At 39.8% G+C, this 23,874-nt stretch overlaps 1 protein-coding gene across 3 annotated transcripts in view; it reads right to left on the minus strand.

Moving 5' to 3' along the window:
- The window catches only part of LOC116317466 (EGF-like repeat and discoidin I-like domain-containing protein 3), a 126,225-nt gene that overhangs the window by 29,635 nt on the left and 72,716 nt on the right, over positions 1 to 23,874 (minus strand). For all 3 annotated transcript variants that reach the window (XM_039620960.1, XM_039620959.1, XM_039620958.1), the window contains 4 exons: positions 15,232 to 15,413; positions 5,662 to 5,817; positions 4,703 to 4,847; positions 4,302 to 4,486 (listed from right to left, as the gene is read on the minus strand). In XM_039620960.1, coding sequence (XP_039476894.1) covers positions 4,302 to 4,486; positions 4,703 to 4,847; positions 5,662 to 5,817; positions 15,232 to 15,413 — 668 coding nt within the window. The remainder of the gene's footprint in view (positions 1 to 4,301; positions 4,487 to 4,702; positions 4,848 to 5,661; positions 5,818 to 15,231; positions 15,414 to 23,874) is intronic.

Genomic DNA, 23,874 nt, shown 5'->3' on the forward strand with positions numbered 1-23,874 from the left:
CCGTGTGCTCCAACAGAGAGGCACTTCTCCCCCCCATGAGTAAGCAGTACTTCACCTGCTGCACTTTCAATATTTACCTCATCAGCATCTGCCTAAGTAAACCCGCACTATCATAGTTCACACTAATTATGTGTGCTCTGCTCTGCATGTTAGTTTATGGTTGCTCATTTTTCTTCCTGATTTTTACGATCCTGCAACTTCAATGCGCTTCATTCAATAAGCCCGTGTTACAAACTAAACAGTGATAATATCTGGGCAAATCTGTCTAATACAGAGTAAACAGATCGATTGGTGCGATTTACTTACAGAAACCGCAGAAACTCTGAAGCACTGATGCCGTGTTTGAATTCATAAATGCTAATGCTAGACTCTAAGTTTAGATGTAAATAATAATATCAGACGCAGGCCTATGTTTTTCTTTGGTTTTCTTATTTTTGATGATTGTTCACAAGACAAAGGAAAAAAGTTTTTCTTCTCGTTTTTGTTTCCACTAAAACAAAAACCTTGCAATGATTAGCTTCGTTGAGTTTGAATCCCCACTAATAGCATTACTTCATGTATCTGATGCATGCATCTTATTTTAATTTTTATCTTTAAAATTTACAGCAATTTGAAAATGAATTACACATAGGAAAATGAAAAGGATTTCCATTTATTGTAAATAACTACTTGTGGTCCACCTGCAGTTTTTTCATAGCTCACCAGTGAGCTGTGACCCACGCTCTGGGAGTCGCTGGTCAAGACCATGATGACTCGTCAGTGTAAAAAGGATATAATGTTACACCTGCTACAACACTACTGCATTAGAGAAACAGTGCATTTATTAGCAACAACCACTGTTTGTTGGGTAAACGATTAGCGCCAGTTGTAAAAAGGGAGTTACTGTTCTTCTTTCAAAGTTTTCACACAAACCTCGCTCACTCTGCATCATCAGAGACAGAGGTGATTATCAGGGTGCCACAGCCACACACCACACATATTCATCATTTTAAGGAGATAATTGGGTGTGAAAACCATGGAGACGGGGGATAACAAATGAACCACCGGACCGGAATTGGTTTCATAACTTGTTTTGTAACCTTTGCAGGATACAAATAAATATAACAAGTTGCAAATTAAGTGATGTATTTGGTGCTATCTATGTCTACACAAGGCCATGCTTACAAAACACCATAGATTAGTGTATTACATGTTTTACTAATGTACTGTGTGGTTACATTTAATAATTATTTACTTGAGCCCATTGCAATGTAGTTCCCCAATATTAGGAATAATCCAAGAAAAAGTTGCAATTCCTTGTGTAGAAGAGTTTTAAATTTCTGTTTAAATTCCTGAACTTTCTGTGACTTCTTCTAAGTGCAAAGGCATGCCAATACCAATACTGCAGCTGAGTGTCAACAAATAACCAACATACAAATAGCAATAAAATGTAAAACCTCCTCAGTGCTGCCTATGACAGAGATACAAATGGAGAATTCAAAACTCTTGCCAAGTCATTTGTTAACTGCAACCAAATTAAATATGAGGGAAGAGACAATCCCACTTCATTCCAGCCTTGTGTACTTGTTTGTCTGGGGCTTGTTTATCATAATCCACCATAAAAACTCTCCACAGTCCCGAGCAGTGCTTGTCAGAAAATTTGCAGTACACTTGTTGCTTTAACAGAACAGTTATGAAACTGAAAAGTAGCAACTGTCTCTCTATCACGTTCTCTCTGCAACGTGGACATGTTAATGTGCATAATTAACTAATCAGCTTATGCCAGCTCGAAACATTTGGCAGCCTCGTCTGACAGCTTCAGCTCCTCTCTTGAAAACATCTTGAAATTTTCTGGTTTAGTCTCCCCCTGTGTAATTTTATCCCCTGTCAGAATAGAATAGCTTCAACTTGGAAGGTGACCAAAAGGTCCAGCTCTTGGTGATTTTTTTTCTTTACTTAAAAGCTTTCTGTGGCAAAATGAAAAGGAATATAATAGCAGCCTTAATATAAAAAATATTAAGGCTGTTGCTAACTTCAGAATGTTAATTGTGCAGTTAGATCAAATGATGATAACAGACGTGATTACTAGGTGGAGAAATGTCTTACTATTTAGGGCTCCAAATTGGTTGGTTGATATGCTCTCTCCAGACCAAAGTCTTACAGGCTTGACAATTGCCTGTGCTACTTTGATAAGGAGGAAGTCGCTACATCAGTAGCCCTCCAGGATTCATCAGTTACTTTTGTGTAAACTATATCTATCCAATTTCAGATTCGCCTAGCCTAATGTAGAGTGATAGATTAGGTCCAACTTTACAAACATTTACAGCTGTTGAACATTTACTTTGAGCTGTCCTCAAACTAACTGGCTGCACTTCGATTGCAAACAGCAGTTTAACAGCACGGTAATTTGTGCTGCGATGTTCCAGCGACTTTCTCTAGGACTCGCTGTTTCTTTGAGTGTAACTGTGTTAGGTTTGGCATATTTGGGCATCTTTGGTCTAAAAGCTGTTTTACTGAGCCACGGCTTAGGTACCGCTACAGATATCTCAGCTTTGGGTACTGAGTGGTGATTAGTTATCAGTCTGAACATAGTAAACTGTTCCTGCACTGAGTGCAAGGTGACATCAGGCTTGACAAATGTGCATTTATTGTTACCTCCCTCCTACCTATTGTCACAGCTTGCGGAGCTGGCATGCCAATATCTATTAGGAATGTGTGGATATTCTGATAAGAAAAAAGGCCTTCCGACAAAATCTGTGCATCATCACGTCTTTTCTGTTGTATACATTAAGCAATCCATATTATATTATATTATGTACTCTGATGCATAAAGAGGGTTTTTCACTGTGTCCAATCTGCAAAAGAACAGTTTTCTGGATTAATAGGAATACTTATTATATCATTAAGGTTGATTAATTCCATTAGTCTGTGAGGTTTTAAGTCATTCAGTAACGCCACTCTGAATCAATTATTTGCCATGGCAACGAGTAGAAAGAAGACACTGATTATAGCAGGAGCTAAACAAATGCATATAAGATGATCGCTAAATATTCAAAACAGTCATTACCAACAGCCTCATCAACATACTTTACAGTACAGAACTCTTAAATGTCGACTTTTAAAAGCTGGATATTGTTTCTGCTCATGCGCACAGAAATGGTTCTTGGCAATGGGAGCCATTGATTTTCTCACTTCATCTGTATGGCATCTCCTCTTTCCTGCCAGCACAGCATGTAATATGAGACTGCAAGTTTTCTTTTACCCAGAGCAATCAATTTTGCTTAGCCAAACTCCCTAGCATGGATGGAGCCCGCCTAAGTACCTGTCTCCACCGACACACAGCCCTGTGTGCCGTCACCGTCTAAAAAAAGCTTTCAGCGTAATAAAAACCATGTCTGAATCAGAACCCGACCAATCTAATAACAGACCAGACCAGTCGGTATGACTACAGAGCGTTAACTGTGTCACTGATAGGGAGGGGGTATGTGCGAGCGAGTCCGCGAGAAAGGCCAAGAAATCAAAGAAATCACTGATCTTCAATTCCCTGATGAGATAATCCACATCACATTTTCTTCTATGCTATCACTTTTACAGCATGAAGTAAGATCTGGTTTCTCACTTTAAAAGCAAAAAGCATTTATGACTTTTCTTTTTTGTATAAGAAACCAAAAAAAAAAAAAATCCAATATATGAGGCCATACGTAAGGGAATTCTAAGCCTGACTGAGCCTTATTGATATCCATCTGAAACTCCCTCAGCCACCATCAATCTCACATATTGTTAAACAGAAAGACTGGGAGGTAAACGTTCACTTAGAGACTTGTCTTGTCCCTTTCAGGAGACATGTTTAGCCTTCACTTCTGTAATGAAAACAAATAGATGGGCCGGTTTCATAGAGATAGAAAGCATTGGACTGCAGCCAGAGATAACAGGGCGCAACTCTTCCAACTGAGGCAGTGTGGGTGTTGGATTCAGAAAGACTGACATGGAAATAAACAGAATTTACAACCTATTACTGACTGTTTCCAAGAAGGATACTGAGAAGCAGCTAACAAAGGTGGTTTTTTAAGAGATAATTTAATTCTCAACTGGCATGAACAGTGAAGTCCTTCCCTATGAAATATAATTGAATCCATTGGCATGCATTACCATGCACAACCATCAATTACTATGCCAGGGAGGTAAGAGCTAATCCTTCATCAGAGTGAAAGCCAGCTATCTGCAAGAACAGGGGTGTCTGTTGTTCATTTTGCTGCTAATACATTGATTTATCTCTACAGTAGCTGCAACAGATAACAGACTTGGCTCAGATTATATCTTACCTGTAGCCACTGCGACTGGTCACTATGACCAGCTGTCCAAGCGTTGACCTTGCCCTGCTTGTCTAAACGGGCTTTCCCAGGCTCCCAAGTGAACATGTCCATGTTGAGCGTCCTGAAGATGCTGGAGGCTGTGACCTGATAGTCCTGGATATGGCCTGACTTCATACCCAGTGGTTCAGAACAACCTGGCGACAACAAAAACAGATTGGCTCTAAACTGTTTTGTTTTTTTACATCCAACCCCAGGCCTCCTGAAAAAGGATTCAGTGCTGACACTATTTAAAAAAACAGAGGAACAACTGTGCAAGAGGCATACTGGAGTGGATTTCCAAATTATGGATGATTTATTTATGATAATGATGGTGATTAGTGTATTCAGTTGGATAAAGAAAGCTCACTCACCTGTTAGCTCACAACCGAGCAGCTCCATGCGTAAAGTACAGTGCCTCCTGCAGACTTGGGGGTAAATGCGCACGTACTGGGCTTCAATGGGAGGGGTGAAGGAGTTGGCTGATGGAGCGTTGTTATCGACATTTCCTCTGAAAATCTGTTGCAAGGGATGAAATAACAGCAGATGGGGGGCGGGGGAGGATGGTGAAGCAGATCAGTTTTCAATAATGTGGCAGTCTATCCGCCGCTGTCTCTAGTGTCTACTCCACGCTCAACAAATTGCTGTCATTCAAGGTCAATGAGCTAGAATTACAGGGAAAAATAGACAATTTGTCGCACCATTTGAGCCAGTAATTCATAAGAACAGTGGTGTGTTTTAAATTAGTGCTCCAATTATATCACTTTACCTTCTGGAGTGTTTCATCCAAATCGCTGAAGATAGCCTGACAGAAACTATATGATTGGAGCGAAAGATGTACAAACAAACACAGACATGTCATAGCCGTGTCTAGCTTTGACTGAGCAAAAAAAGAAAGAGCTCTAAATGAGCACATAATATCGAAGTCCAGACGTAGAGCATACAAATCTGACAACATATCTGATAATAAGTTTGGAGGTCTGGTTGTTTCGGAGCTCGGCCAAAGAGAGGACAGCCGTGGCTTGCTGTCAGGAATGATAGAATGCTCTGTGGCCTATTTGGTGGCTGTTCATCCCCAAATAGTATAAAAATTCAATCTAGAAGTCATAAAAGTGGAGGGGGGTAAGGGGCAGCAGGATGGGCCCGGTGTGCGCTAGCTAATTAAAAAGCCATCTCATCATGTCCTCCACCCTGTCCTTGACTGAGTGCACAGTCTCTAGTCCATGTGTGCGCATGTATGAGTGTGTATTTCGTCTGTCTACCACAGAACAAGAAGCAATGGGTGACGATGGATGCGTACGCCTATGTCTGTGTGCCCGTACAAGTGTCTCACCATATCCTCATCTTTGCCCTTGACTTTGTATGTTCTCCAGGTCTTCCCGTCATCACTGTAGGCTACTTTGTAAGACTTGACGTACTCTGGGCTGCCGATACGCTTTGCACCCTGGGTAATTAGGCCCGTGACCCTCATTCTCCTCTGCAGGTTTATCTGTGGAGTAGAAAAAAACCCAGATAGGTTGAAGATGAAATTCTAGCTTTATTTTCAGACACTGTATATAGAGGTGCAAGTCCCTGTGAGCATGCATGTCCTCGAGTTCAGTTCACCCCCTTGTATCTTTTCTTTCAGGGCCATCCATCTTATTCTAAAAGTCTGTGTCCAAATAGAACATTTAATCAATTGTACACCCCATATCCAGTCTGCCCACACTGTGCAAACTGTCAATATGGTGCCAGTGTAAAGCAGCTTGGTGAGCCAAGAGGAAAAAGAGGCACTAAGAAAGAGGAAAATGACGAATGGCTTCCATAGATCCTACTCAGCACCCACAAACCAGATTCATTACATACAGACCAGTATCTTCAGTAGCTTTCCCGGACAGCTCATTTTGATAGAGTATATGCTCAGTGGCCATTTCATTAGGTACACCTTGCTAGCATAACACTGAACCCCGTTTTGCCTTCAGAACTGTCTTAAATATTTGTGGCATAGATTCAGCAAGATTTTGTAAGCATTCCTCTAAGGTTGTGGTCCATACTAACATCCTTATTTGGTCTGGCATCTGTGCAGTGAACTTGTTCTTTTCAAGAAACCAGTCTGATATGATGTGAGCTTTGTGACATGGTGAGTTAACCTGCTACAAGCAGGGATCAGAAGAAACTGTGGTCATAAAGCGATCGACATGGTCAGCAACACTACTCAGATAGGCTGTAGCATTTAAACAAAGCTCAACTGGTAGTATCAGTGCCAAAATGTGCCAAGAAAATATCCCCGACATCATTGCACTGTTGATAGAAGACAGGATGGGCCCATGCTTTCGTGTTTACACCAAATTCTGACCCCATGACAGGTGAAATTGAGACTCATCAGAACACACAGTGTTTCTGCAATCTTCTCTTGTTCCATGCAGGTGAGTTCATGTTGTCACAGTTTCCTGTTCATAGCTGACACCCGGCGTGGTCTTCTTCTGCTGTTGCCCATCAGCTTCAAGATGTTTTCCTGCATACCTTGAATGTAATGAGTGGTTATCTGAGTTACTGTTGCCTTCTTGTCAGGTTGAAACAGTCTGGCCATTCTCCTGACTTCTGCCATCAACATAGCATTTTCAACCAGAGAAATGCTGCTCACTGGATATTTTCTCTTTATGTGGACCATTGTAAACCCAGTAAATCAGCAGTTTCTGAAATACCTGTTTGGCACCAACAACCACATTACAGTCAAAGTCACTCAGATCACCTTTCTTACCCTTTCTGATTCTCTTTTTAAACTGCACGAGCTCCTCCTGACCGTGTCTAAATGGCTAAATGCTCTGAGTTACTTCTATCTGATTTCCACATAAAATATTGGGTTAATAATAACCAATTGCATCAGTGTAACTAATGAAATGGCCAGAGGATGCATTTTCAATATTTTCCTGAATATTTTTTTTTGGCAAAGCAGCAGCATGTTTGACAGCGTGTCGATTTTCAAATCACTGGACTTTCTTGGATACAAAGTCTATATATATAGAGTGTTTTACAAAAACCGATGTTATTAACGGTGAACTCAAAATAACCACAGTGGCTCTTTAAGGATCCCGTCTCTTCAATATCAGTGCAGAAGACTTGATGGTGTCAACACAAGCTTGTCTCGGTGATAAACGCTGACAGAATTTTACATTTCTGAGGAATACTGATTGACTGGAAGAAACCTCAGCCTATCACACCGGCTGGTTCTTCTTCTCAATTCACAACTGCAGCAAGTTTGAGAGACCTGTGAGTAATATTACACCCGCCACATCTATGCTTCCCTACAGTCTTTGTCTTCGATCTGTCAGCACCGGTTAAAAAAAAATGCCACTCGCCTGTAATTTCTGGTGAGCTTGTATAAAAAAAATGAGACAGCTGATGACAGTTGATGACAGCTCACTTCACTGTGGCAAAACGCAGAAGCCTGTGGTGACTAAGGAGTGATGCTGTGTTCATTGTAGTCACAGACACATACTATTTGCCATTTATTACAGTGAATTTTAACGCTGAATAAAAAAAGTGTGTGTGTGAGCCAGAGGGCACTGGGCAATTTCAGTCTCAGACCAACACAGCCTCTCAGACTGTGACAAATAAGATAAAGAAAATAAGAGCTGATGACAGTTATTCCTTAATAATTTTGGCACTACATTTGAACAAAACAGCGTCATTTCCCCCACCCAAAAAAGCTCATCTATCTCATTCCCTGTCAAAATATAAAAACACAGCTGTCTAGCTTTCCATTTCTGTGCAGAACAGATGGGTAGCAGTAGCACACTTCTAAGGAAGTATTAGGCAAAGGACCATTAACCTGGGACAGCCAAACCAATAAAAGAAATGCAGACTAAAACAGAATTTTAATTACTCCTATGAATTAAGCTGGTTCTGTGTGACTCAGTGCTGCTGTTATTGTGTCTGTGCATTTCACACAGCAACTTAGTGAGCGGCTGCAAAGAAAGAATCCTGTATTTCGCTTTATGTTTGTTAGCTAAAGTCTGTTTAAGAGCACAAACCTTTTAAAAGCCAGTGCCAAAAACGGAACTGGCAGTGTGAGTACATTTGCTGTGGTATTCTGCGAGCTTGAGCACATTTTCTGGTAAACGAGTGGTAGCATTACTATGAAATAAGGCAATTTACAAGTAAAATATTTGAGAGCACGAGCTCAAGTTATACTCTCCTTTTTCTGTTATTGAAAAAGCAAAAATGCTCTAAGCATTGTCTCCTGACGACGTTCGAGATTAGAGCATCGGCTCTAACAGATCCAGCGCTGTTTATGATGGTTATCATCTATGCCTGAACTGTCAAAAAAAGTAATAAATCTTTTACAGCACTGATTTGTATCTTAATTTCCACTTTTAGGGCTACGACTCAATTACGCCAATTTTTTCCTACACGCTTAAACCAACCTATCATGGTAATTATACATGAGGAAACCTCTTAGAGCCTCAGAGCCGCAGTGACCCACACTTTCCCATTCACAGCATTTCTTTGCTCTTCTCATTATTCTCCATAGAGATAGATACTTCTTGCACTAATTAGAAGCCCTGTCACTAAAAGGCCACCGCTGGGGTAATTGGGGTGATTCTTCACATTTTAATTCACCACTCAGAAAAGCACCTCTGTCACTCGAGTGCTAATAGTGATGCATGTCTTTGTTAAAAAAAAGAAATGCAAAATAAATATTTGCAATGAGAAAACAAAAGAAACAAATCAGGTACTTAGCAAATTTGTACGACTATAGCTATGTTTGTCTAATTTTACAAAATCTTAACTTTATAAAGGCGTTATTAAACTGCTAGCAAAATTTTGTTGACATTTCTCTGATATGGGTTATATATTATGTATCTGTGCAGTTTAGGGTCATTGCTAATGAGACTGAGTGACTCAGTATTTAGCACAGTTTGATCTTTTTCTCTTTTCCATTACTTTTGGTCTGCAGCTGCAGCTCTGTCTAAAAAAACAACATTCAGATCCGCATTCAGCGGTTGATGTCTTGCAAAGTAGGATGAGCTGGCATTTTAGATATAGTTTGTTATTGGATTTTTTTTTCATTATAATCTAACAAAGAGCAAAAACTTAGCATACACTGTGTACTCTGTAAATTTGGTTTAGATATAAAATAGTAATACTGCAGCATATTGAAAAAAAGAAGTATAGAATGAACTTTTACCCTTTCACCATTTCACTCTCTGCTTGTTCCAGACACAGACAGCAACCTGTGTACGAAGCACTCAGTAAAATGAGCCTCTAAAGTAAAGAAATTCCACATCAAATATTTTCTGTTCTCAGACTCTATTTGCAAAACAAAGAACATATCCTTTGTTTGCACAGCATGATTCAACCTGTTTTTCCCTGTAATGTTTTCAGTACCGCCAGAAAATGTTCAGCATAACTGTTCGAGAGGCATAAAGAAAATATACATACTTACTTAAGGTCATTAAGACGACAGCTTTAACTTTCCATTCATTATTTGAGACTGCCTAAAAAAACACCAACTATTTTTGAGAATTTAGTGAGCCAAATTCATAATTAAAACAAAAATGCAACCTGTGCTAATACATGTAGATAATTCAGCCATTACTGCTTGTTTTTATCTACATTTGTAGTCCCGTGCCATGAAAATACATGTCAGAAGCAAATTGAGTTATACATAATGACTAGGACTAAAACAATCTGTCAGCGAATGGCAGCTTGGCTCTGAGAAATTATTATAGTCATTTTTCATTGTTTCTTCACATTTTGCATGCAGAATGGATAATTGAGAAAATCATTAAGAGCACAACCAGTAATGAAATACTTGTTAGCTGGAGCCCTAATCACGATGAAAACTTTGAACATTTAGTTTCTTTCTGCACGTGACACATTCACTTATGTCATATTGGTTTTAATTGACAGGAGTCGGCTAACTAAAAAAGAAAAACGGGTCATTTTTAAAACATATTTTCCATTACAATCTTTCCAGAGCTCGAAATGTTGCTCTAAGTAAAAACAGGCAGAACTGCATTTATTTACGACAACAACAACCTCCAGGTAAAAATGCAGCTGACTGCAGAACAGTTAGCTTTGAGTCATTTATGTTGTTAAGACCACTAATTATACCACACAGAATATTCATGCCAACAAGCAAAACATCACACACATGCGTACACAAAGGCATACAAAGGTCAGGCAAAATATACCCCTTGTTGATTACATGCTGAGATCAGAACTGTGGAGGGAATTGCAACAATATTGTAACAATTGGACTGTCCTTGAAGCTACCTAACAGCCCTGTGGCACCGCTGTTTAAAAATGCATGTGAGCAAACGCACACGCAGTCAAGCACACTGGCTGCACATATTTAAAAAGCTTCTTCTTTATCCTTGGCATCGGGAACAAATTTTAACTACAGTGCAGTCTTGAGCCACTCCTCATTGCTTTATGTTTTGCTTCCAAGGAACCAGACTTTTTTTTTTTTTAAATAAGAATTCAGCAAAAGTTCTTTGGGCTTTCTGAAGGTCTTTCAGAGTTTTTCTTCGGACATTGGCTGATTTTTTTAGTCATTTTCAATCTAGTCCTTGTACCCGAGCTCAGAAATCTCATGAGAAATGGTTTTAGTGGAAGGGAGGATGTAAAAGAAGCCATCCTTAAGAAGAGAACAAAGGAAGAAAAGCTATGGAAGGCCCAATAACTGGACTGAAAATCAGTGGCATCAGGTGTTATGGAGCGATGAATCCGAAATAAAAAATTTTGGTTCAAAATCTCATAAATGTATACAGAGGTCAGGAGGGAGGTACAGCAGTGAGTGTCTACGGCGATCTGCAAAACATGGTGGAGGCTCTGTCATGGTTTGGGGCCGTGTTTGAATTAGTGGTGTTGGGGATCTCTTCAAAACTGATGGAATTATGAACATACAAAAGTGTAATCAGATTTTGATCCATTAAGCACAGCTATCAGGGATCTGAATGGCAACAGCTTCATTTTTCAGCATGACAGTGATCCCAAACACACTGCCAATGTAGTAAAAGCATAGCTGGATAGAAAAAACACAATGAAACACCATCAACCACTGAGTGGCCTCCCCAGTGTCCAGATCTCAATATTACTAAAGCAGTGAGGGATCATCTTGACAGAGAACACAAAAAAGGCAGCTAACACCAAAAGAAGATCTTTGAATGTCCTTCAAGAAGCCTGGAGAACTACTCCTGAGGACTACTTAAAGAAATGACTACACATTTTGCCTAGAAGAGTTCAGGCAGTATTATAGACTAAATTAATGTAATGAATAAATATATACTGAACATTGACTTTCAAGTTTGTTAGAACTGTACAAACTCTGTTGTTGCCATTGTTGCTGTATTTTCATGCATGTTTCAGTAAATGGCTGTACATTTTCTATTCCTAGTAAATAAATACTATACTGCTAGAAAATATAAATAAATACAGGTTGACTCAAGAGTGCTGAACACCAGCGTCTCTGTCTTCTTTCTTTCTTGTTTTTTATTTCAGTAATGTTTAGTGTTTACAGTAATCAAACTTTATAGTCTTTAACACAACCATAACTATAATAAAGTGCCAACCTATAGGCCAACAAAAGCCAGCAGTAGCCAGTGATATACAAGCACGTTATTGTATGTGAACAGATGGACATTGAAGAAGTTTAAATGATTTTAAATGGCAGGAAAACAAATCTTCACACCATCTAAAAAGCACCTAAAGATCGAAGCACCACCGAGGTGTTGTAGCAGAAGCAGAAATAGGCAAGTTAACCACTGTGAGGGATTGATGGCCGCCATACCGCTGTTAGAAACTGTTAAATAACTCAGAGTACAAATCATGTTGTTGCTCTCAGTGCTAAAGGTGCAGCGGCAAGTTTAAGACCTCAAAATCTTAACTGATTTTATCTAAGAATTTGTTTTGGGAGGAAATCTCAGGGCTTTTAGTTCAAAGACGTAACGTTCAAGCCTATGTGTCCAAAGGCTTTATTCAATTTAACCTCCGTGCAGTCATGCTGTGATTATAAAATAAACTGTGACAGAAAAACCTTTCTCAGGGTCACATTTCAACCACAGCAGACTGTAGAATGTTTTAATAACTCAGGTCACGCTGGAATGAAGAGGAAATAGCTTCTCAGATAGGAACAGAATTGAAGTCCAAGAATCTAAGCGTGTTCTACATACGAAGAAATGTGTCCATACTGATGGAGATCTGCATTTTAATGTAATGTCATTAACTGCTTAACTGCAGGTGAAATATGTATAGACCCTCTTAGCCTTCACAAGTGATTTGTATTGTTTCATTCTTCCAGCACAGCCGGCCAAAGCTATATTTTGCTGATATTGGTGAGACCGGCAGCATATTTCCCTTGAGTGCTCAAATGCAATTTTATGTGTGAGCTAGAAGTGGCAAGGCTGTCTCACGGTACATAGATGTGTGAACAGTAGCAAGCTCACACTCACGCACAAATCAAAAACACACAAACCAACATAAATGCAAACAAAGGCATATGAAGTGCTTTGTCTGAAAATCTATGATGTATTATTCAAACTTTGTTGCTCTGTGTTTGTGCACGGCTGATTCATTTGTTGAGATTTAGGGGGAAAGAGCTGAAACTGGCTGGCATCCAAACACATACTGTAGTACATTCTGCTCCAGAGTAAACCTTACAAATAGCCATACAAACCCGAAGTGTCTCCTGACAGGATTGTCATCTGTCAGTATAACCTGCTTTGCATGACAGACATGTAAACAGTCACTCCACACTACAAAAGCACACCACTGACTCCTTAGCATAATCCCAAAACACTGACGTGACTGCATACCTCTGTACTCACATCCCAATTATCCAGGCCCTATGTAGAAACACACAATGCCTACAGCACCCCGCGTAGCATCCCACATGGCATCATTAAAGTCAAACAAGCTGCCTGAATGTTTTATGTGCCGCTCTCCTCACCCTCTCCATGTGCCAGGGCTCTCTTCTCTCAATCATCTTTGCTGTTTCTTTTACTCTTTTTTTCTTTTTTTTTTACAAATCCATTTTTGTCCTGTCTTATTTTTCTCTTGTTGTTACATACAGCTTCACTTTCTCCATCACACTGTCATGGTGTACTATGTTTTTCGATTATACTTTGTTCACGGTTCATTGTCTGTTTCTCTTATATCTGACAACAGCGTGCTTCAAAGTTTGCTGTCTGTCATCACAGTACAGAGTGAGAGGAATGTAATGTGAGAAAAAAAACAAACACCTTATTTCCAAATTAGTTCATTATTACTATTCGTCTCTATTACCAGAGCCTGACTGATGTATCTGCAGGGGTTATCGGCCATTATTCGCTATTTAAAGATACTGGCACTTATAATAGCCATTAAAGGAACATTTAAAAAATAAAGAAAAGACCAGAGAAAGACCTGTTAACCAAGGTGTGAATGCTGATATCGCATAGTCTGTCCACTAGTGAGGCCTCTGCAACGTCTCAGATGGAAACGTGTTTGCAAAGCTGCAAACACAACAACCAGCTGGTCCGAGCAGAGTCGGGCAACGCGTAAATGAATAATCCACAACTTGTTCTGAATATAAAATGGTATTAAACATGTTTTGTGTGTATGATAAGAAATAAAAATTATTGGCCAATATATCATATGTTTAAATGACCAAATATCGGTATTGGTATCAGTCTTAAAAATCCTATATAACTCAGAGTCTATTTATGATTTGCACTCAACTCAAGAAAATCTTGAGTTGAGTGCAAATCCAGATATCAGAACTGTTTTAATGTGCTAGAGCTGTTTCAGAGTGAATTTTTGCTATAAATCCAAAGAAATAAATCATTTTCTTCTTAGGTTAGTTTACATTTTGGGTAACAATGATGCATACGTTTAAATACCTTCACTTCACTCAGTGCAAAAAACCGCTCCCAGGCTCTTATCAGTACAATTTTGTAAGACTACACATTAAAAAGATTTCCACAGGGCAGGACCAGAGAGGACAGAATCTATTGATATGATGTGCAGACATAATTCAGGATCACCAACTAATCCATGATATCGATCTGTCTATGCAGCTCTTTGACAGTAAGCACCGACTAATGGCACAGTGTGAAGGTTAACTATAACAAAGTCGGAGTAAGAGGAGGGTTTTGTGCCTCAATGCTTTGCTGCTATAAACAGACATTTTCATTTTACAATTATATGCTTGTTATTGACGAAAGCCCTCTAGGTGGTTATAGAAACACTCTAGGGTACAAAAGGACAAAAAGACGCAGGGAATTGTTGAGCAGAATTCAATTAATCCTTTTTTTTTTCCACGGATAACAAGAAAATTACTGTTTACAACACAGTTGAGTATAAATTTAAACATCAAACCTCTCTCGATAGCTCAGTAAAACGTATAAAACGCTTAACAAACAGAAACCAACAATACCTCTGAATAATTACAAAGCAATGCAACAAAGTTTTGTCGGTAGGGGACCTTGCAAAAGTCAATTTATGACAACAGATACAGTGGCAGCACAGCTACTATTGTGAGTAAATCACAATTCAAACAAAACAAGAGATGGTGCAGCTAAATAAATGTTTAAAAAAGTAAACGGTTTGCCACTTGATGTTGTTTCTCATGTTAAGCCAAACTGCAGCAGCATCTGTTCTACCCTACAGCTTAAACCTTTGGTGAGTCTTTATTAACAGCAAGCTAGCCATCAGTTTTACAGGATCTGTAATTAACTCCAAACCGCAAACAGTTTATGCCATTGCTTACCATCAGCTACAAACAGGTGACGTGACACACCAGGGATCTTCTAAATAATATAACACTAAACCATTTAAAGATCAAAAACAGGAATCTGTCTGTAACTGAGAGCTTAATTCATTTGCACTTGGCCGTGGCCCAGCTTTATGTGGCGCCTGTCCCGTGACTGTGCTTTACCTGGATCCATGGCCATCTGTCATTTTCGGCTGCAGTCCAGGCATTGACCAGGCCCTTCTTGTTGAGCCTTGCAAAGTACGGGTACCACTTCTGTAGGCCAAAGAGAGCACGGTGGGTAGAAGAGGCCGTTATCTGTTGGTTGGAGATTATACCGCCCTCCATGCCCAGTGGGCCAGAGCATTCTGAGAGAACAGAGAGACAGAGAGAGGAAGCGATAGATGAGTCCTCCTATCATTCTAACACTCAAAAATGTAGGAAAGTGAGTTTCTGGAACGCATATAATGTTCAAAAAAAGCATAAAACCACTGACTTTATCCTCCCCATTTTGTTTTGTTTCACTCTTTTTATCTTTAAATGTCGAATTGGAACCATAATGATCATCATCATCATCATTATGGATTCCCCTCAGTGGTCCGATTCCCCATTGATTCACAATTGATTACTGAGCTTATTGGAAAATAACAATATAGGCCTACACAGCATCACTGGCTGCTTTTATTATCTCTATGTCTGAACACAGCGTAGACCAAGAGTAGCCAAAAAAGGCTTGCATGTGACTTAGGTGGGAAAAAAGCTCCAGTGCCATGAATTCAGTGTCAGCCTTCTGCAATGGACAACTGTCAGAAAACTAAGCCAGCAATAATAAAAGGGAACTGATCAGCTTGGAGTTCCAATAGAATGAGCAATTTGGCACCAGTTTTCAAGTGGAACCACTTGTCAGTTCCCAGATGCTCCAAAATTTCATTTGTATTATATTAGCCAAGGTCATTAAAACTGTGACTTTCTCTTAATTATTGTTGCATTATTTGTTAACTCACAGTTATGTTCACCATAGCTATTTTCTTTTCTACTGTACCTACAATTTTGATTGTTAACAAGGTGCTTTTCTCATGTCTCCCAAGTTCTTTTAAGTCACAGCTGCAGATTGGGACTCTTGTCTCCGTCTCAGTGCTACTACACACATTTGATGGACTAACAGGTTGTTCCTTCATCTCTTCCATCAGGAACAGAGCCCTCGGGCTCTCTCCCAAGGAGCTGCAGCCACAGCTGAACAGCATCATTCCCAAAGTCAACAAGCTTTGCAATAGCTTTAAATATCTTAGAGGCTGCATTAAAATGGGCAAGTCTGACACCATTATCCTCAGTCAAAAATCCCTTTTTAAAGCTGCTGTTTTTCCCAGTTAAGCCTAATTAGTGTGTCCAGGCATATCCAATGCATTTTAATAAACATACCTGTGGCAAAAGGGATTCTGGCAATGCTGAACCAATAAAGAATTTATTGCTCTGCACAACAAGTACTTCTTTGTGTTTCCATTAAAAAAAGGAAAAATACTGGGAGATGAAACAAAAAAAACTTGGCACAGAATATAGACGTAGATGGAATGGGCTGGAGAAGGTGTACATAAATTATACAACATACCACAGTACATTGCACATAAAAATATTGTTTCTGTCAAAACACAACAGATTTTGTTGTGGACAGCTCTGATAATGTAAAAATGTTTATAGATCCTATATTATTTGAAAGTACGAATTGTGAATCTGTGGAAAAGCATCAGAATCGAGGAACTGATGTGAGCAAGAAAACACCGTACGCTGCGCAACTGTGGTCGAACCTTAAAATAAGCTGTGGTCCATTGACACCAAAAGTGATTCAGCTGTTACTCCACCTGTTTATAATCTCTCACACTCAATAAAGTATGTTAAACAGGGGTGATGTTGCAGTGACACCCCTGCCCCAGCCAGCTTCCCCAAAAAAATGGCGAGAAATTGGTTTCACGTGATATGCAATGTGGAAGAAAACTAAGCTTTTAAGAGAACCCACTCACAGCACTAATAGTAATAAAGATGAGCAGGATTATTTGCTACTTATGCAAAAGTCAGCAAGCTAGTTGATGACATTTTTAGCAATTAAGTCGTAGTTAATGACATTATCTTCCATCTTCTCAGTTATAGTTATAGAAGATGTGTCTCTGCATGATGTAAGATGGACATTTTTTCAGTTATTATTGGTGTACTGTGATTGCAACAGTGATTGCAGTGTGATGCATTTCATTCTCTATCAACGCTAACATTATGGAGGCTGAATTCCCACAACCTTTGTGTTGTGTATTGTTCACACTTATTTTGGTATTTAAATACACTGAATGGAATGTGAAAAGTATTATTACATTGAAAAAAATAATACATTAATAGTTAATGACACCATCATTTTTATACTTTTTCTAGGACCACTGGTTTATCATTAAAAATCAGTCAAACAATTTGATTATTCAAGTAGCATGCTTGTGATTGCGGTGATTATATAGTGCAAGAGCTCCAAAAACTACAATACAGAAAAAAAACTGAGGGAACTTGGAAGAGTCTCAAAAGAATGAGGACACATCAAGTACAGACTTCAGCTCGAGACACAGCTTGCTTATGCTGGTTGAAGTGCAAGTGGCTGTGCGAACCAGCCTTCAGGGGATGCCTGGAGCAATGGTCACCTAAAAGCTATGAAGCTGCCTTCACCATTTAAACAAAATATCTAAAAAAAAAGGCATTTCAAAGTCAGTACTGAAACGACATAGATGCATTCCAACAGACAACCAAACTGGCAACACTGAGACGTGTGAGAAGACTTACACCACACAAGAAAGCCAAGAGTCAGAAAAGAGTGGAACAATGAAAACAACCCTAGCATGACTTATCCAGCTGCTAAAAACAGTGGGGTCCTAGTCAACAGGGAGCCATGGAGACAGTGAGTAATGTCTGAGGACAGTCCAGGGGGATCTACTGGAGGCTGGAAGGAAGCACAAGTATTTCTTTTTGTGTGCACGTACTGACAGAGATATGTTTATATATTCGAGTATGGTAAATCACTCTCGCTTCACTAGTTCTTCTTTCTATGTGACTCACCGCTTCCAGACTGATGAGAGGATGGTGTAGGTGGATACACCACTGGTAAAACTCTGAGAAGCTCATGAGTTTCCAATACCTGCCGGACAAACTTAATTTGGTCCTCTGAAAAAGGCTCTCTAAGAATAAACTGGTTTTATTTTTAAATGCAGCCTATGCAGTTTAAACTAAATACGTGGAACTGTAAAGTGTTTTTCTTGTTACTTGTTTGAATCACTGATTGAGTATACTGTTCATTTTAATATACTTCAAATAAGTAACATATGTGTTAATATCCACATTTTTTAGGCCTGTGTGTCAGTATTAGCTGTTTTTTTTCTTCTTTTTTTGGTATTCCATGATTTGAACATCACAGGAATGCAAGAATGGAAATGATTCAAGTTTGGCACAAACTTTCTCTGGACTCAAGGACGCACTGAGAAAAATTTGGTGTTTAGGGTTCACACTGACCTTACAAATCACATTGTAGGCTTCATCTCAAGAATCCTTTTTTTGATTATAACAAAATACTGAACAAATGTCTAACTGAAAAGGAATTACGTGATGATAGAACGGAAAATGTGACCTTGTTTCACATTTGCTCAGATCTTGAATTAGTAACACTAATCTAGAGCGTTTACCCCAAAACTGCAGATTTGCTTGGTTTTTACAGACTTTGGGGCTGCCAGGTTGAAGAAAAAAGTGAACTTTTTTTGCAGAACTGATTACGTCGCCCTAGGAACTTTAAATCAGGAATAACAGTAACTGGGCAATGCAGAATACGTTTCTCTATTTCTAACAAAAACAAAAGAGTCTCCAGCCATGATACCCACTCTTTCAGACTTTGCAGATTATTTTCACTGGCCTTCCTAGAGCTGTGCTGATAACATGCTTAAATATACTTTTTTGAATGATATGAACAGAACAGGGGCGTTGCAGGGAGAACGATCCCTCCTGACCAAATGCAAAGAATGCAGCAAGTTTAATTTAATAACAGAGTCTTCTTAATGAATCCTGACTTTCAATTTGTTAGGGACCCTGCAGTTACACATGCTTTTTCAGACACTGGCACCAAATGTCATATCACCCAAATTTACCTCCTGAAAATGAAATGGAAATCTATTTTTCCCCATTAGAGCCTGCAGATCGAGGTGCAGTGTTGCATCAACAAAATATTGTGTTTGTCTAGATGTTGTGCCTCTTGGGCAGCTCTCTTGTAAGATATTCCATATAGATGTTGTGACAAGACACTGCTGCAAATCCACGGTCCCTCTCACCTTGTGGCAATGATGGGCCAGTCTTAACGAGCTGCCTGCCAGTCGTCCGTCAGAGCAGCAGAGGCAGCCAGCCCCGGGGCCTTGCCCTGCTGGCCCCTGAGCATACATCAGCGTTGCGACAGCACACATCACTAACACCGCCAGTACCGTGATGTGACAGCTGAATCCATCTCCCACAAGCCCTACCTAAAGCCTAAACAAATTAGCGCCCCACTGAAATTAATGCCACCGCACCAATACTAACGACCATGGAGCAAAAAGAGGGGATAAGTCAAAGAATAATAAATACACCAAACAGATGTCAGACGCACAACAGACGTTCCACAGGTGACAAATGGTGCTGAATAAAATGCACCTGTATGCACATGTTCTTGTGTAGCTGCAACTTTAAAAGTGACCAAGCTAGCAAATTGTGTTTTAAAAGAATACTGCTACGCTCTCGTTGAATAAAGCAGAACAAACAGAGAAAAATGCATAGCTTGTGTTAGTACAACAATCCAGTTTCTGCACATATTAACTTTCCTTACATTATATTATCTAAATAAATTTTTGAAATAGGCTTCCACCATTTATTTTAAAAATAAGCTTTCCCTGCTCTACCTCTCAGTATGTAAGCCAATAAAACTTTTAAATTAATATTAGCTGAAATACCAGGTGCACATACTGCACATATTGTACACCTGCTGTGCAGTTTTGAACTTTGGATGGTCGATAGCACATGGAAAAACTCGTAGTCTACAATCACATTTTCACAGAACGGCAAATATATTGGGAACCACTGATGCAATCAATATGAAAAAAATGTCAATAAAAAGTGACCCAAATAAAATAAATACTTACACTTTGCATTATGAGAAACATTTAAATTAGTTTAAATGTTGAATACAATGAACTCCTTGTCATGTTCAAGAAACCAGTATGAGATGATTTCAGCTTTTTGACATGACGCATTGTCCTGCTGGTCATAAAGGGGTTGCTCATGGAAACAATACTCGAGTAGACTACTCTGTTTCAGTTACTGTTATCTTCCTATCAGCTTGAAGCAGTCTAGTTATTCTCAACTAACCTCTGGCACAACAACTAAATTTCAACTTGAGAAGTGTTCACTTGACATCTTCTCTTTCTAGACCATTCTCTGTAAAGCCCAGAGATGATTGTACAGGAAAATCCCAGTAGATCAGCAGTTTCTGAAGTACCAAGACAAGCCCATCTGGCACCAACAACCACATTCAAAGTCTCTTAAGTTTCTTTTGTTTCCCATTCTGGTGCTTCATATTCACCATGTCTACAGGGTGGGCCATTTAAGTGGATACATCGTAATAAAATGGGAATGGTTGGTGATATTAAAGTCCTGTTTGTGGCAAATTAGTATATGTGAGGGGGCAAACTCCTCAAGATGGGTGGTGACCATTTAGAAGTCGGCCATCTTGGATACAACTTTTGTTTTTTCAATAGGAAGAGGGCCATGTGACACATCAAGCTTATTGGTAATGTCAAAAGAAAAACAATGGTGTGCTTGGTTTCAACATAACTTTATTCTTTCATGAGTTATTTACAAGTTTCTCTTTGTTCACAGCCTTTGACATGTCGAAGAGGTTAACACGTGAGGAGCGGATCGAAATTGTGTTGATATCTGGTGAACGCAGTAACCGGGTCATTGCAGCAGATTTCAATGCAGGACACCCTACGAGACCACCCATCTCCCATGCTACAGTTAGCAAACTGCTTGCTAAGTTTCGTGAAACTGGTTCAGTGTTGGATTTCCCAAAATGTGGACGCAAGAAAACTGTCACTAATGAAGAAACATCAGTGGCTGTCCTAGCTTCATTCAGCAAGAGCCCACAGCGTAGCACTCGCCGCATGTCACTGGAGAGTGGCATTAGTCGAACATCCCTTCGGCGGATATTAGCTACTCACAAATGGCACCCTTACAAACTCCAGCTACTGCAGCATCTCAACGGGGATGACCCAGATCGGCGCACAAAATTTGCAGAATGGGCAAAACAAAAATTGGAACAGGACCCTCAGTTCACGCAGAAGATTTTGTTCAGTGATGAGGCAAACTTTTATGTGAATGGTGAAGTTAACAAACAAAACCACCGCTATTGGTCTGACACTAACCCACATTGGATGGATCCCTCCAAGACTGTTGGAACAACAAAAGTGATGGTTTGGTGTGGTATATGGGGTACAACAATAGTGGGTCCATTCTTCATCAATGGAAACCTCAAGGCCACTGGATATTTGAAATTGCTACATGATGACGTGTTTCCCTCTTTGTGCACTGAAGCTGGCACGTTCCCTGAGTTTTTCCAGCAAGATTGTGCACCACCACATTATGGATGCCAGGTCCGAGCATTCCTAGATGAACAGTTTCCTGGAAAGTGGATTGGTCATCGTGGGCCAGTTGAATGGCCCCCAAGGTCTCCCGATCTGACCCCCTTAGACCTTTATCTTTGGGGTCATCTGAAGGCAATTGTCTATGGTGTGAAGATACGAGATGTGCAGCACCTGAAACTATGGATACTGGATGCCTGTGCTGTCCTGTGGTGTTGCTATCAGTGTGTGAAGAGTGGGAGAAGAGGGTTGCATTGACAATCCAACACAACGGGCAGCACATTGAACACATTTTACAAGATTGAAAAAACAAAAGTTGTATCCAAGATGGCCAACTTCTAAATGGCCACCATGGTCACCACCCATCTTGAGGAGTTTGCCCCCTCACATATACTAATGTGCCACAAACAGGACTTAAATATCACCGACCATTCCCATTTTATTACGGTGTGTCCATATAAATGGCCCACCTCGTACATGTCTAAATGCATTGAATTACTACTGTGAGACTGGCTGATTAGATATTTGCATTAGCAAACAGTTGAACAGGCGTAACTAATACATTGATTGGTGAGTGTATATGTAACAGGTTGGAACTAAAGCCCTTGGATGCCCTAAGACCATCACCTTTCCTCAATAATGGATCTTTAAAGTCCTCAGTTTCCCTCTGGTGTTCATCGTGTCATTGTAATACTCCTCCATGTTGTGTGCTCAGTTTATGTTTTTGTTAAGCTTGCTGGTTCTAGCTAATAAAGCTGCACTTAGTGAGTTTACTTTTGTCTGAGGGTTCCTGGATTTTGGGTCTGTTCTTCACCTACCACTCAGCATGCTTTGACAATATTTCCTGTTACTGCAGCATGCAGATGACTTCAACCATGAACTGATGACACACTGGATTGTGAATTCAAATAAATTTTCTTGTAACGGTTGATTGTGGAGAAAGTAGGACCTTTCAACACAAATATCACAAAGTGCTTCACAAAGAAATATGAAGGTGAACTGTTGATTTCATGTTCAGCAATCAAATTCATTTTGTCGGAGTTGTATTGGTAACGCATAGAACATTTATTGGGTATTCATAACCAGCCACTTTGCGCATACGCGGTTCACCTTTTGCGGGCTCGCTGTTTTGCGGGGGGTGGAAAAGGAGAGGGTAAAGGAAAGGTAGAAGAGGGAAAAGACAAAACCCCAAGAATCCCCTCTGAGCAAGCACTAGGCGATAGTGGATAGGAAAAGCTCCCTTTAAATGGAAGGGAGAAACCTATGTCAGAACCAGGCTCAGGAGGGGCAGTCAACTGCCGGGACTGGTCAGGGGGTGAGGGTGAAAAAAGAAAAAGGATGAAGAGGTAGGGGGATAGGTGTTAGGAGGGAAAAGGAAAGAGGGGAGAGGAGAGGTGAAAATTAAGGTGGAACAGAGGTGGAGTAAGACGAGGTTACATCAGGTGACGAGCAGCAGTGTCTCTCTTCCAGAACCAGTGGAAGCTTTTTTTTCTTCTTTTTTAGGAACTGGTCCATGAACACTTTTTTCTCAAGGATGAGAGTTTTCAACTCCTTGAATGTTTCTGTGTTTTCTTTCTCAAGTTTGTTGCATCTTTTCTCCACGTCTTCTAATTGTGCTTGTTTTTCTTCAAGCTCGTCTTTCAGTTCTTTAGATGTTGCCTCCTCTATTAGCTTTGCCTTGTGCATGTCTGTATTTCTCTGTTCTACTTTCTTGTGCATGTCTTCTAGCTGCAGTTTTCTCTTCTGGATTTCTCGAAGTGTACACTGCAGATCTTCATGTATTTTCTGTTGTTGCTGCTTTTGCACCTGGATTTCAGTGTATTTGTGCATCAAGTTGTTAGAAAGTTCCTCAAGTTCTGTGTTTTTTCTCAGCATTTCATTGATGCTACTCTGCATCTCTGTGCATTGCTTTTACAGTTTTTTCTTTTCTCCTTCCACTTCAGTTGCTTTGTATTTCATTTCATTATAAAATTCTTGGAGTTTTCGATTTTTCCTCTGGAGAATAAGTTTTTCTTCTTTCTGTTGTGTTTCCTGTTGCTCCTTCTCTTGAAGCAACTCTCGATTTCTGTGCAGTGTTTCATCAAGAGTTAATTGGAGCACTTTGTATTTTTCCTCCATCTCTTCAAGTTTGCAATCCATTTCTTTCTGTTGT

This window comes from Oreochromis aureus, linkage group 12 (genome assembly GCF_013358895.1).
Source record: "Oreochromis aureus strain Israel breed Guangdong linkage group 12, ZZ_aureus, whole genome shotgun sequence".
NCBI classification, from domain to species: domain Eukaryota; kingdom Metazoa; phylum Chordata; class Actinopteri; order Cichliformes; family Cichlidae; genus Oreochromis; species Oreochromis aureus.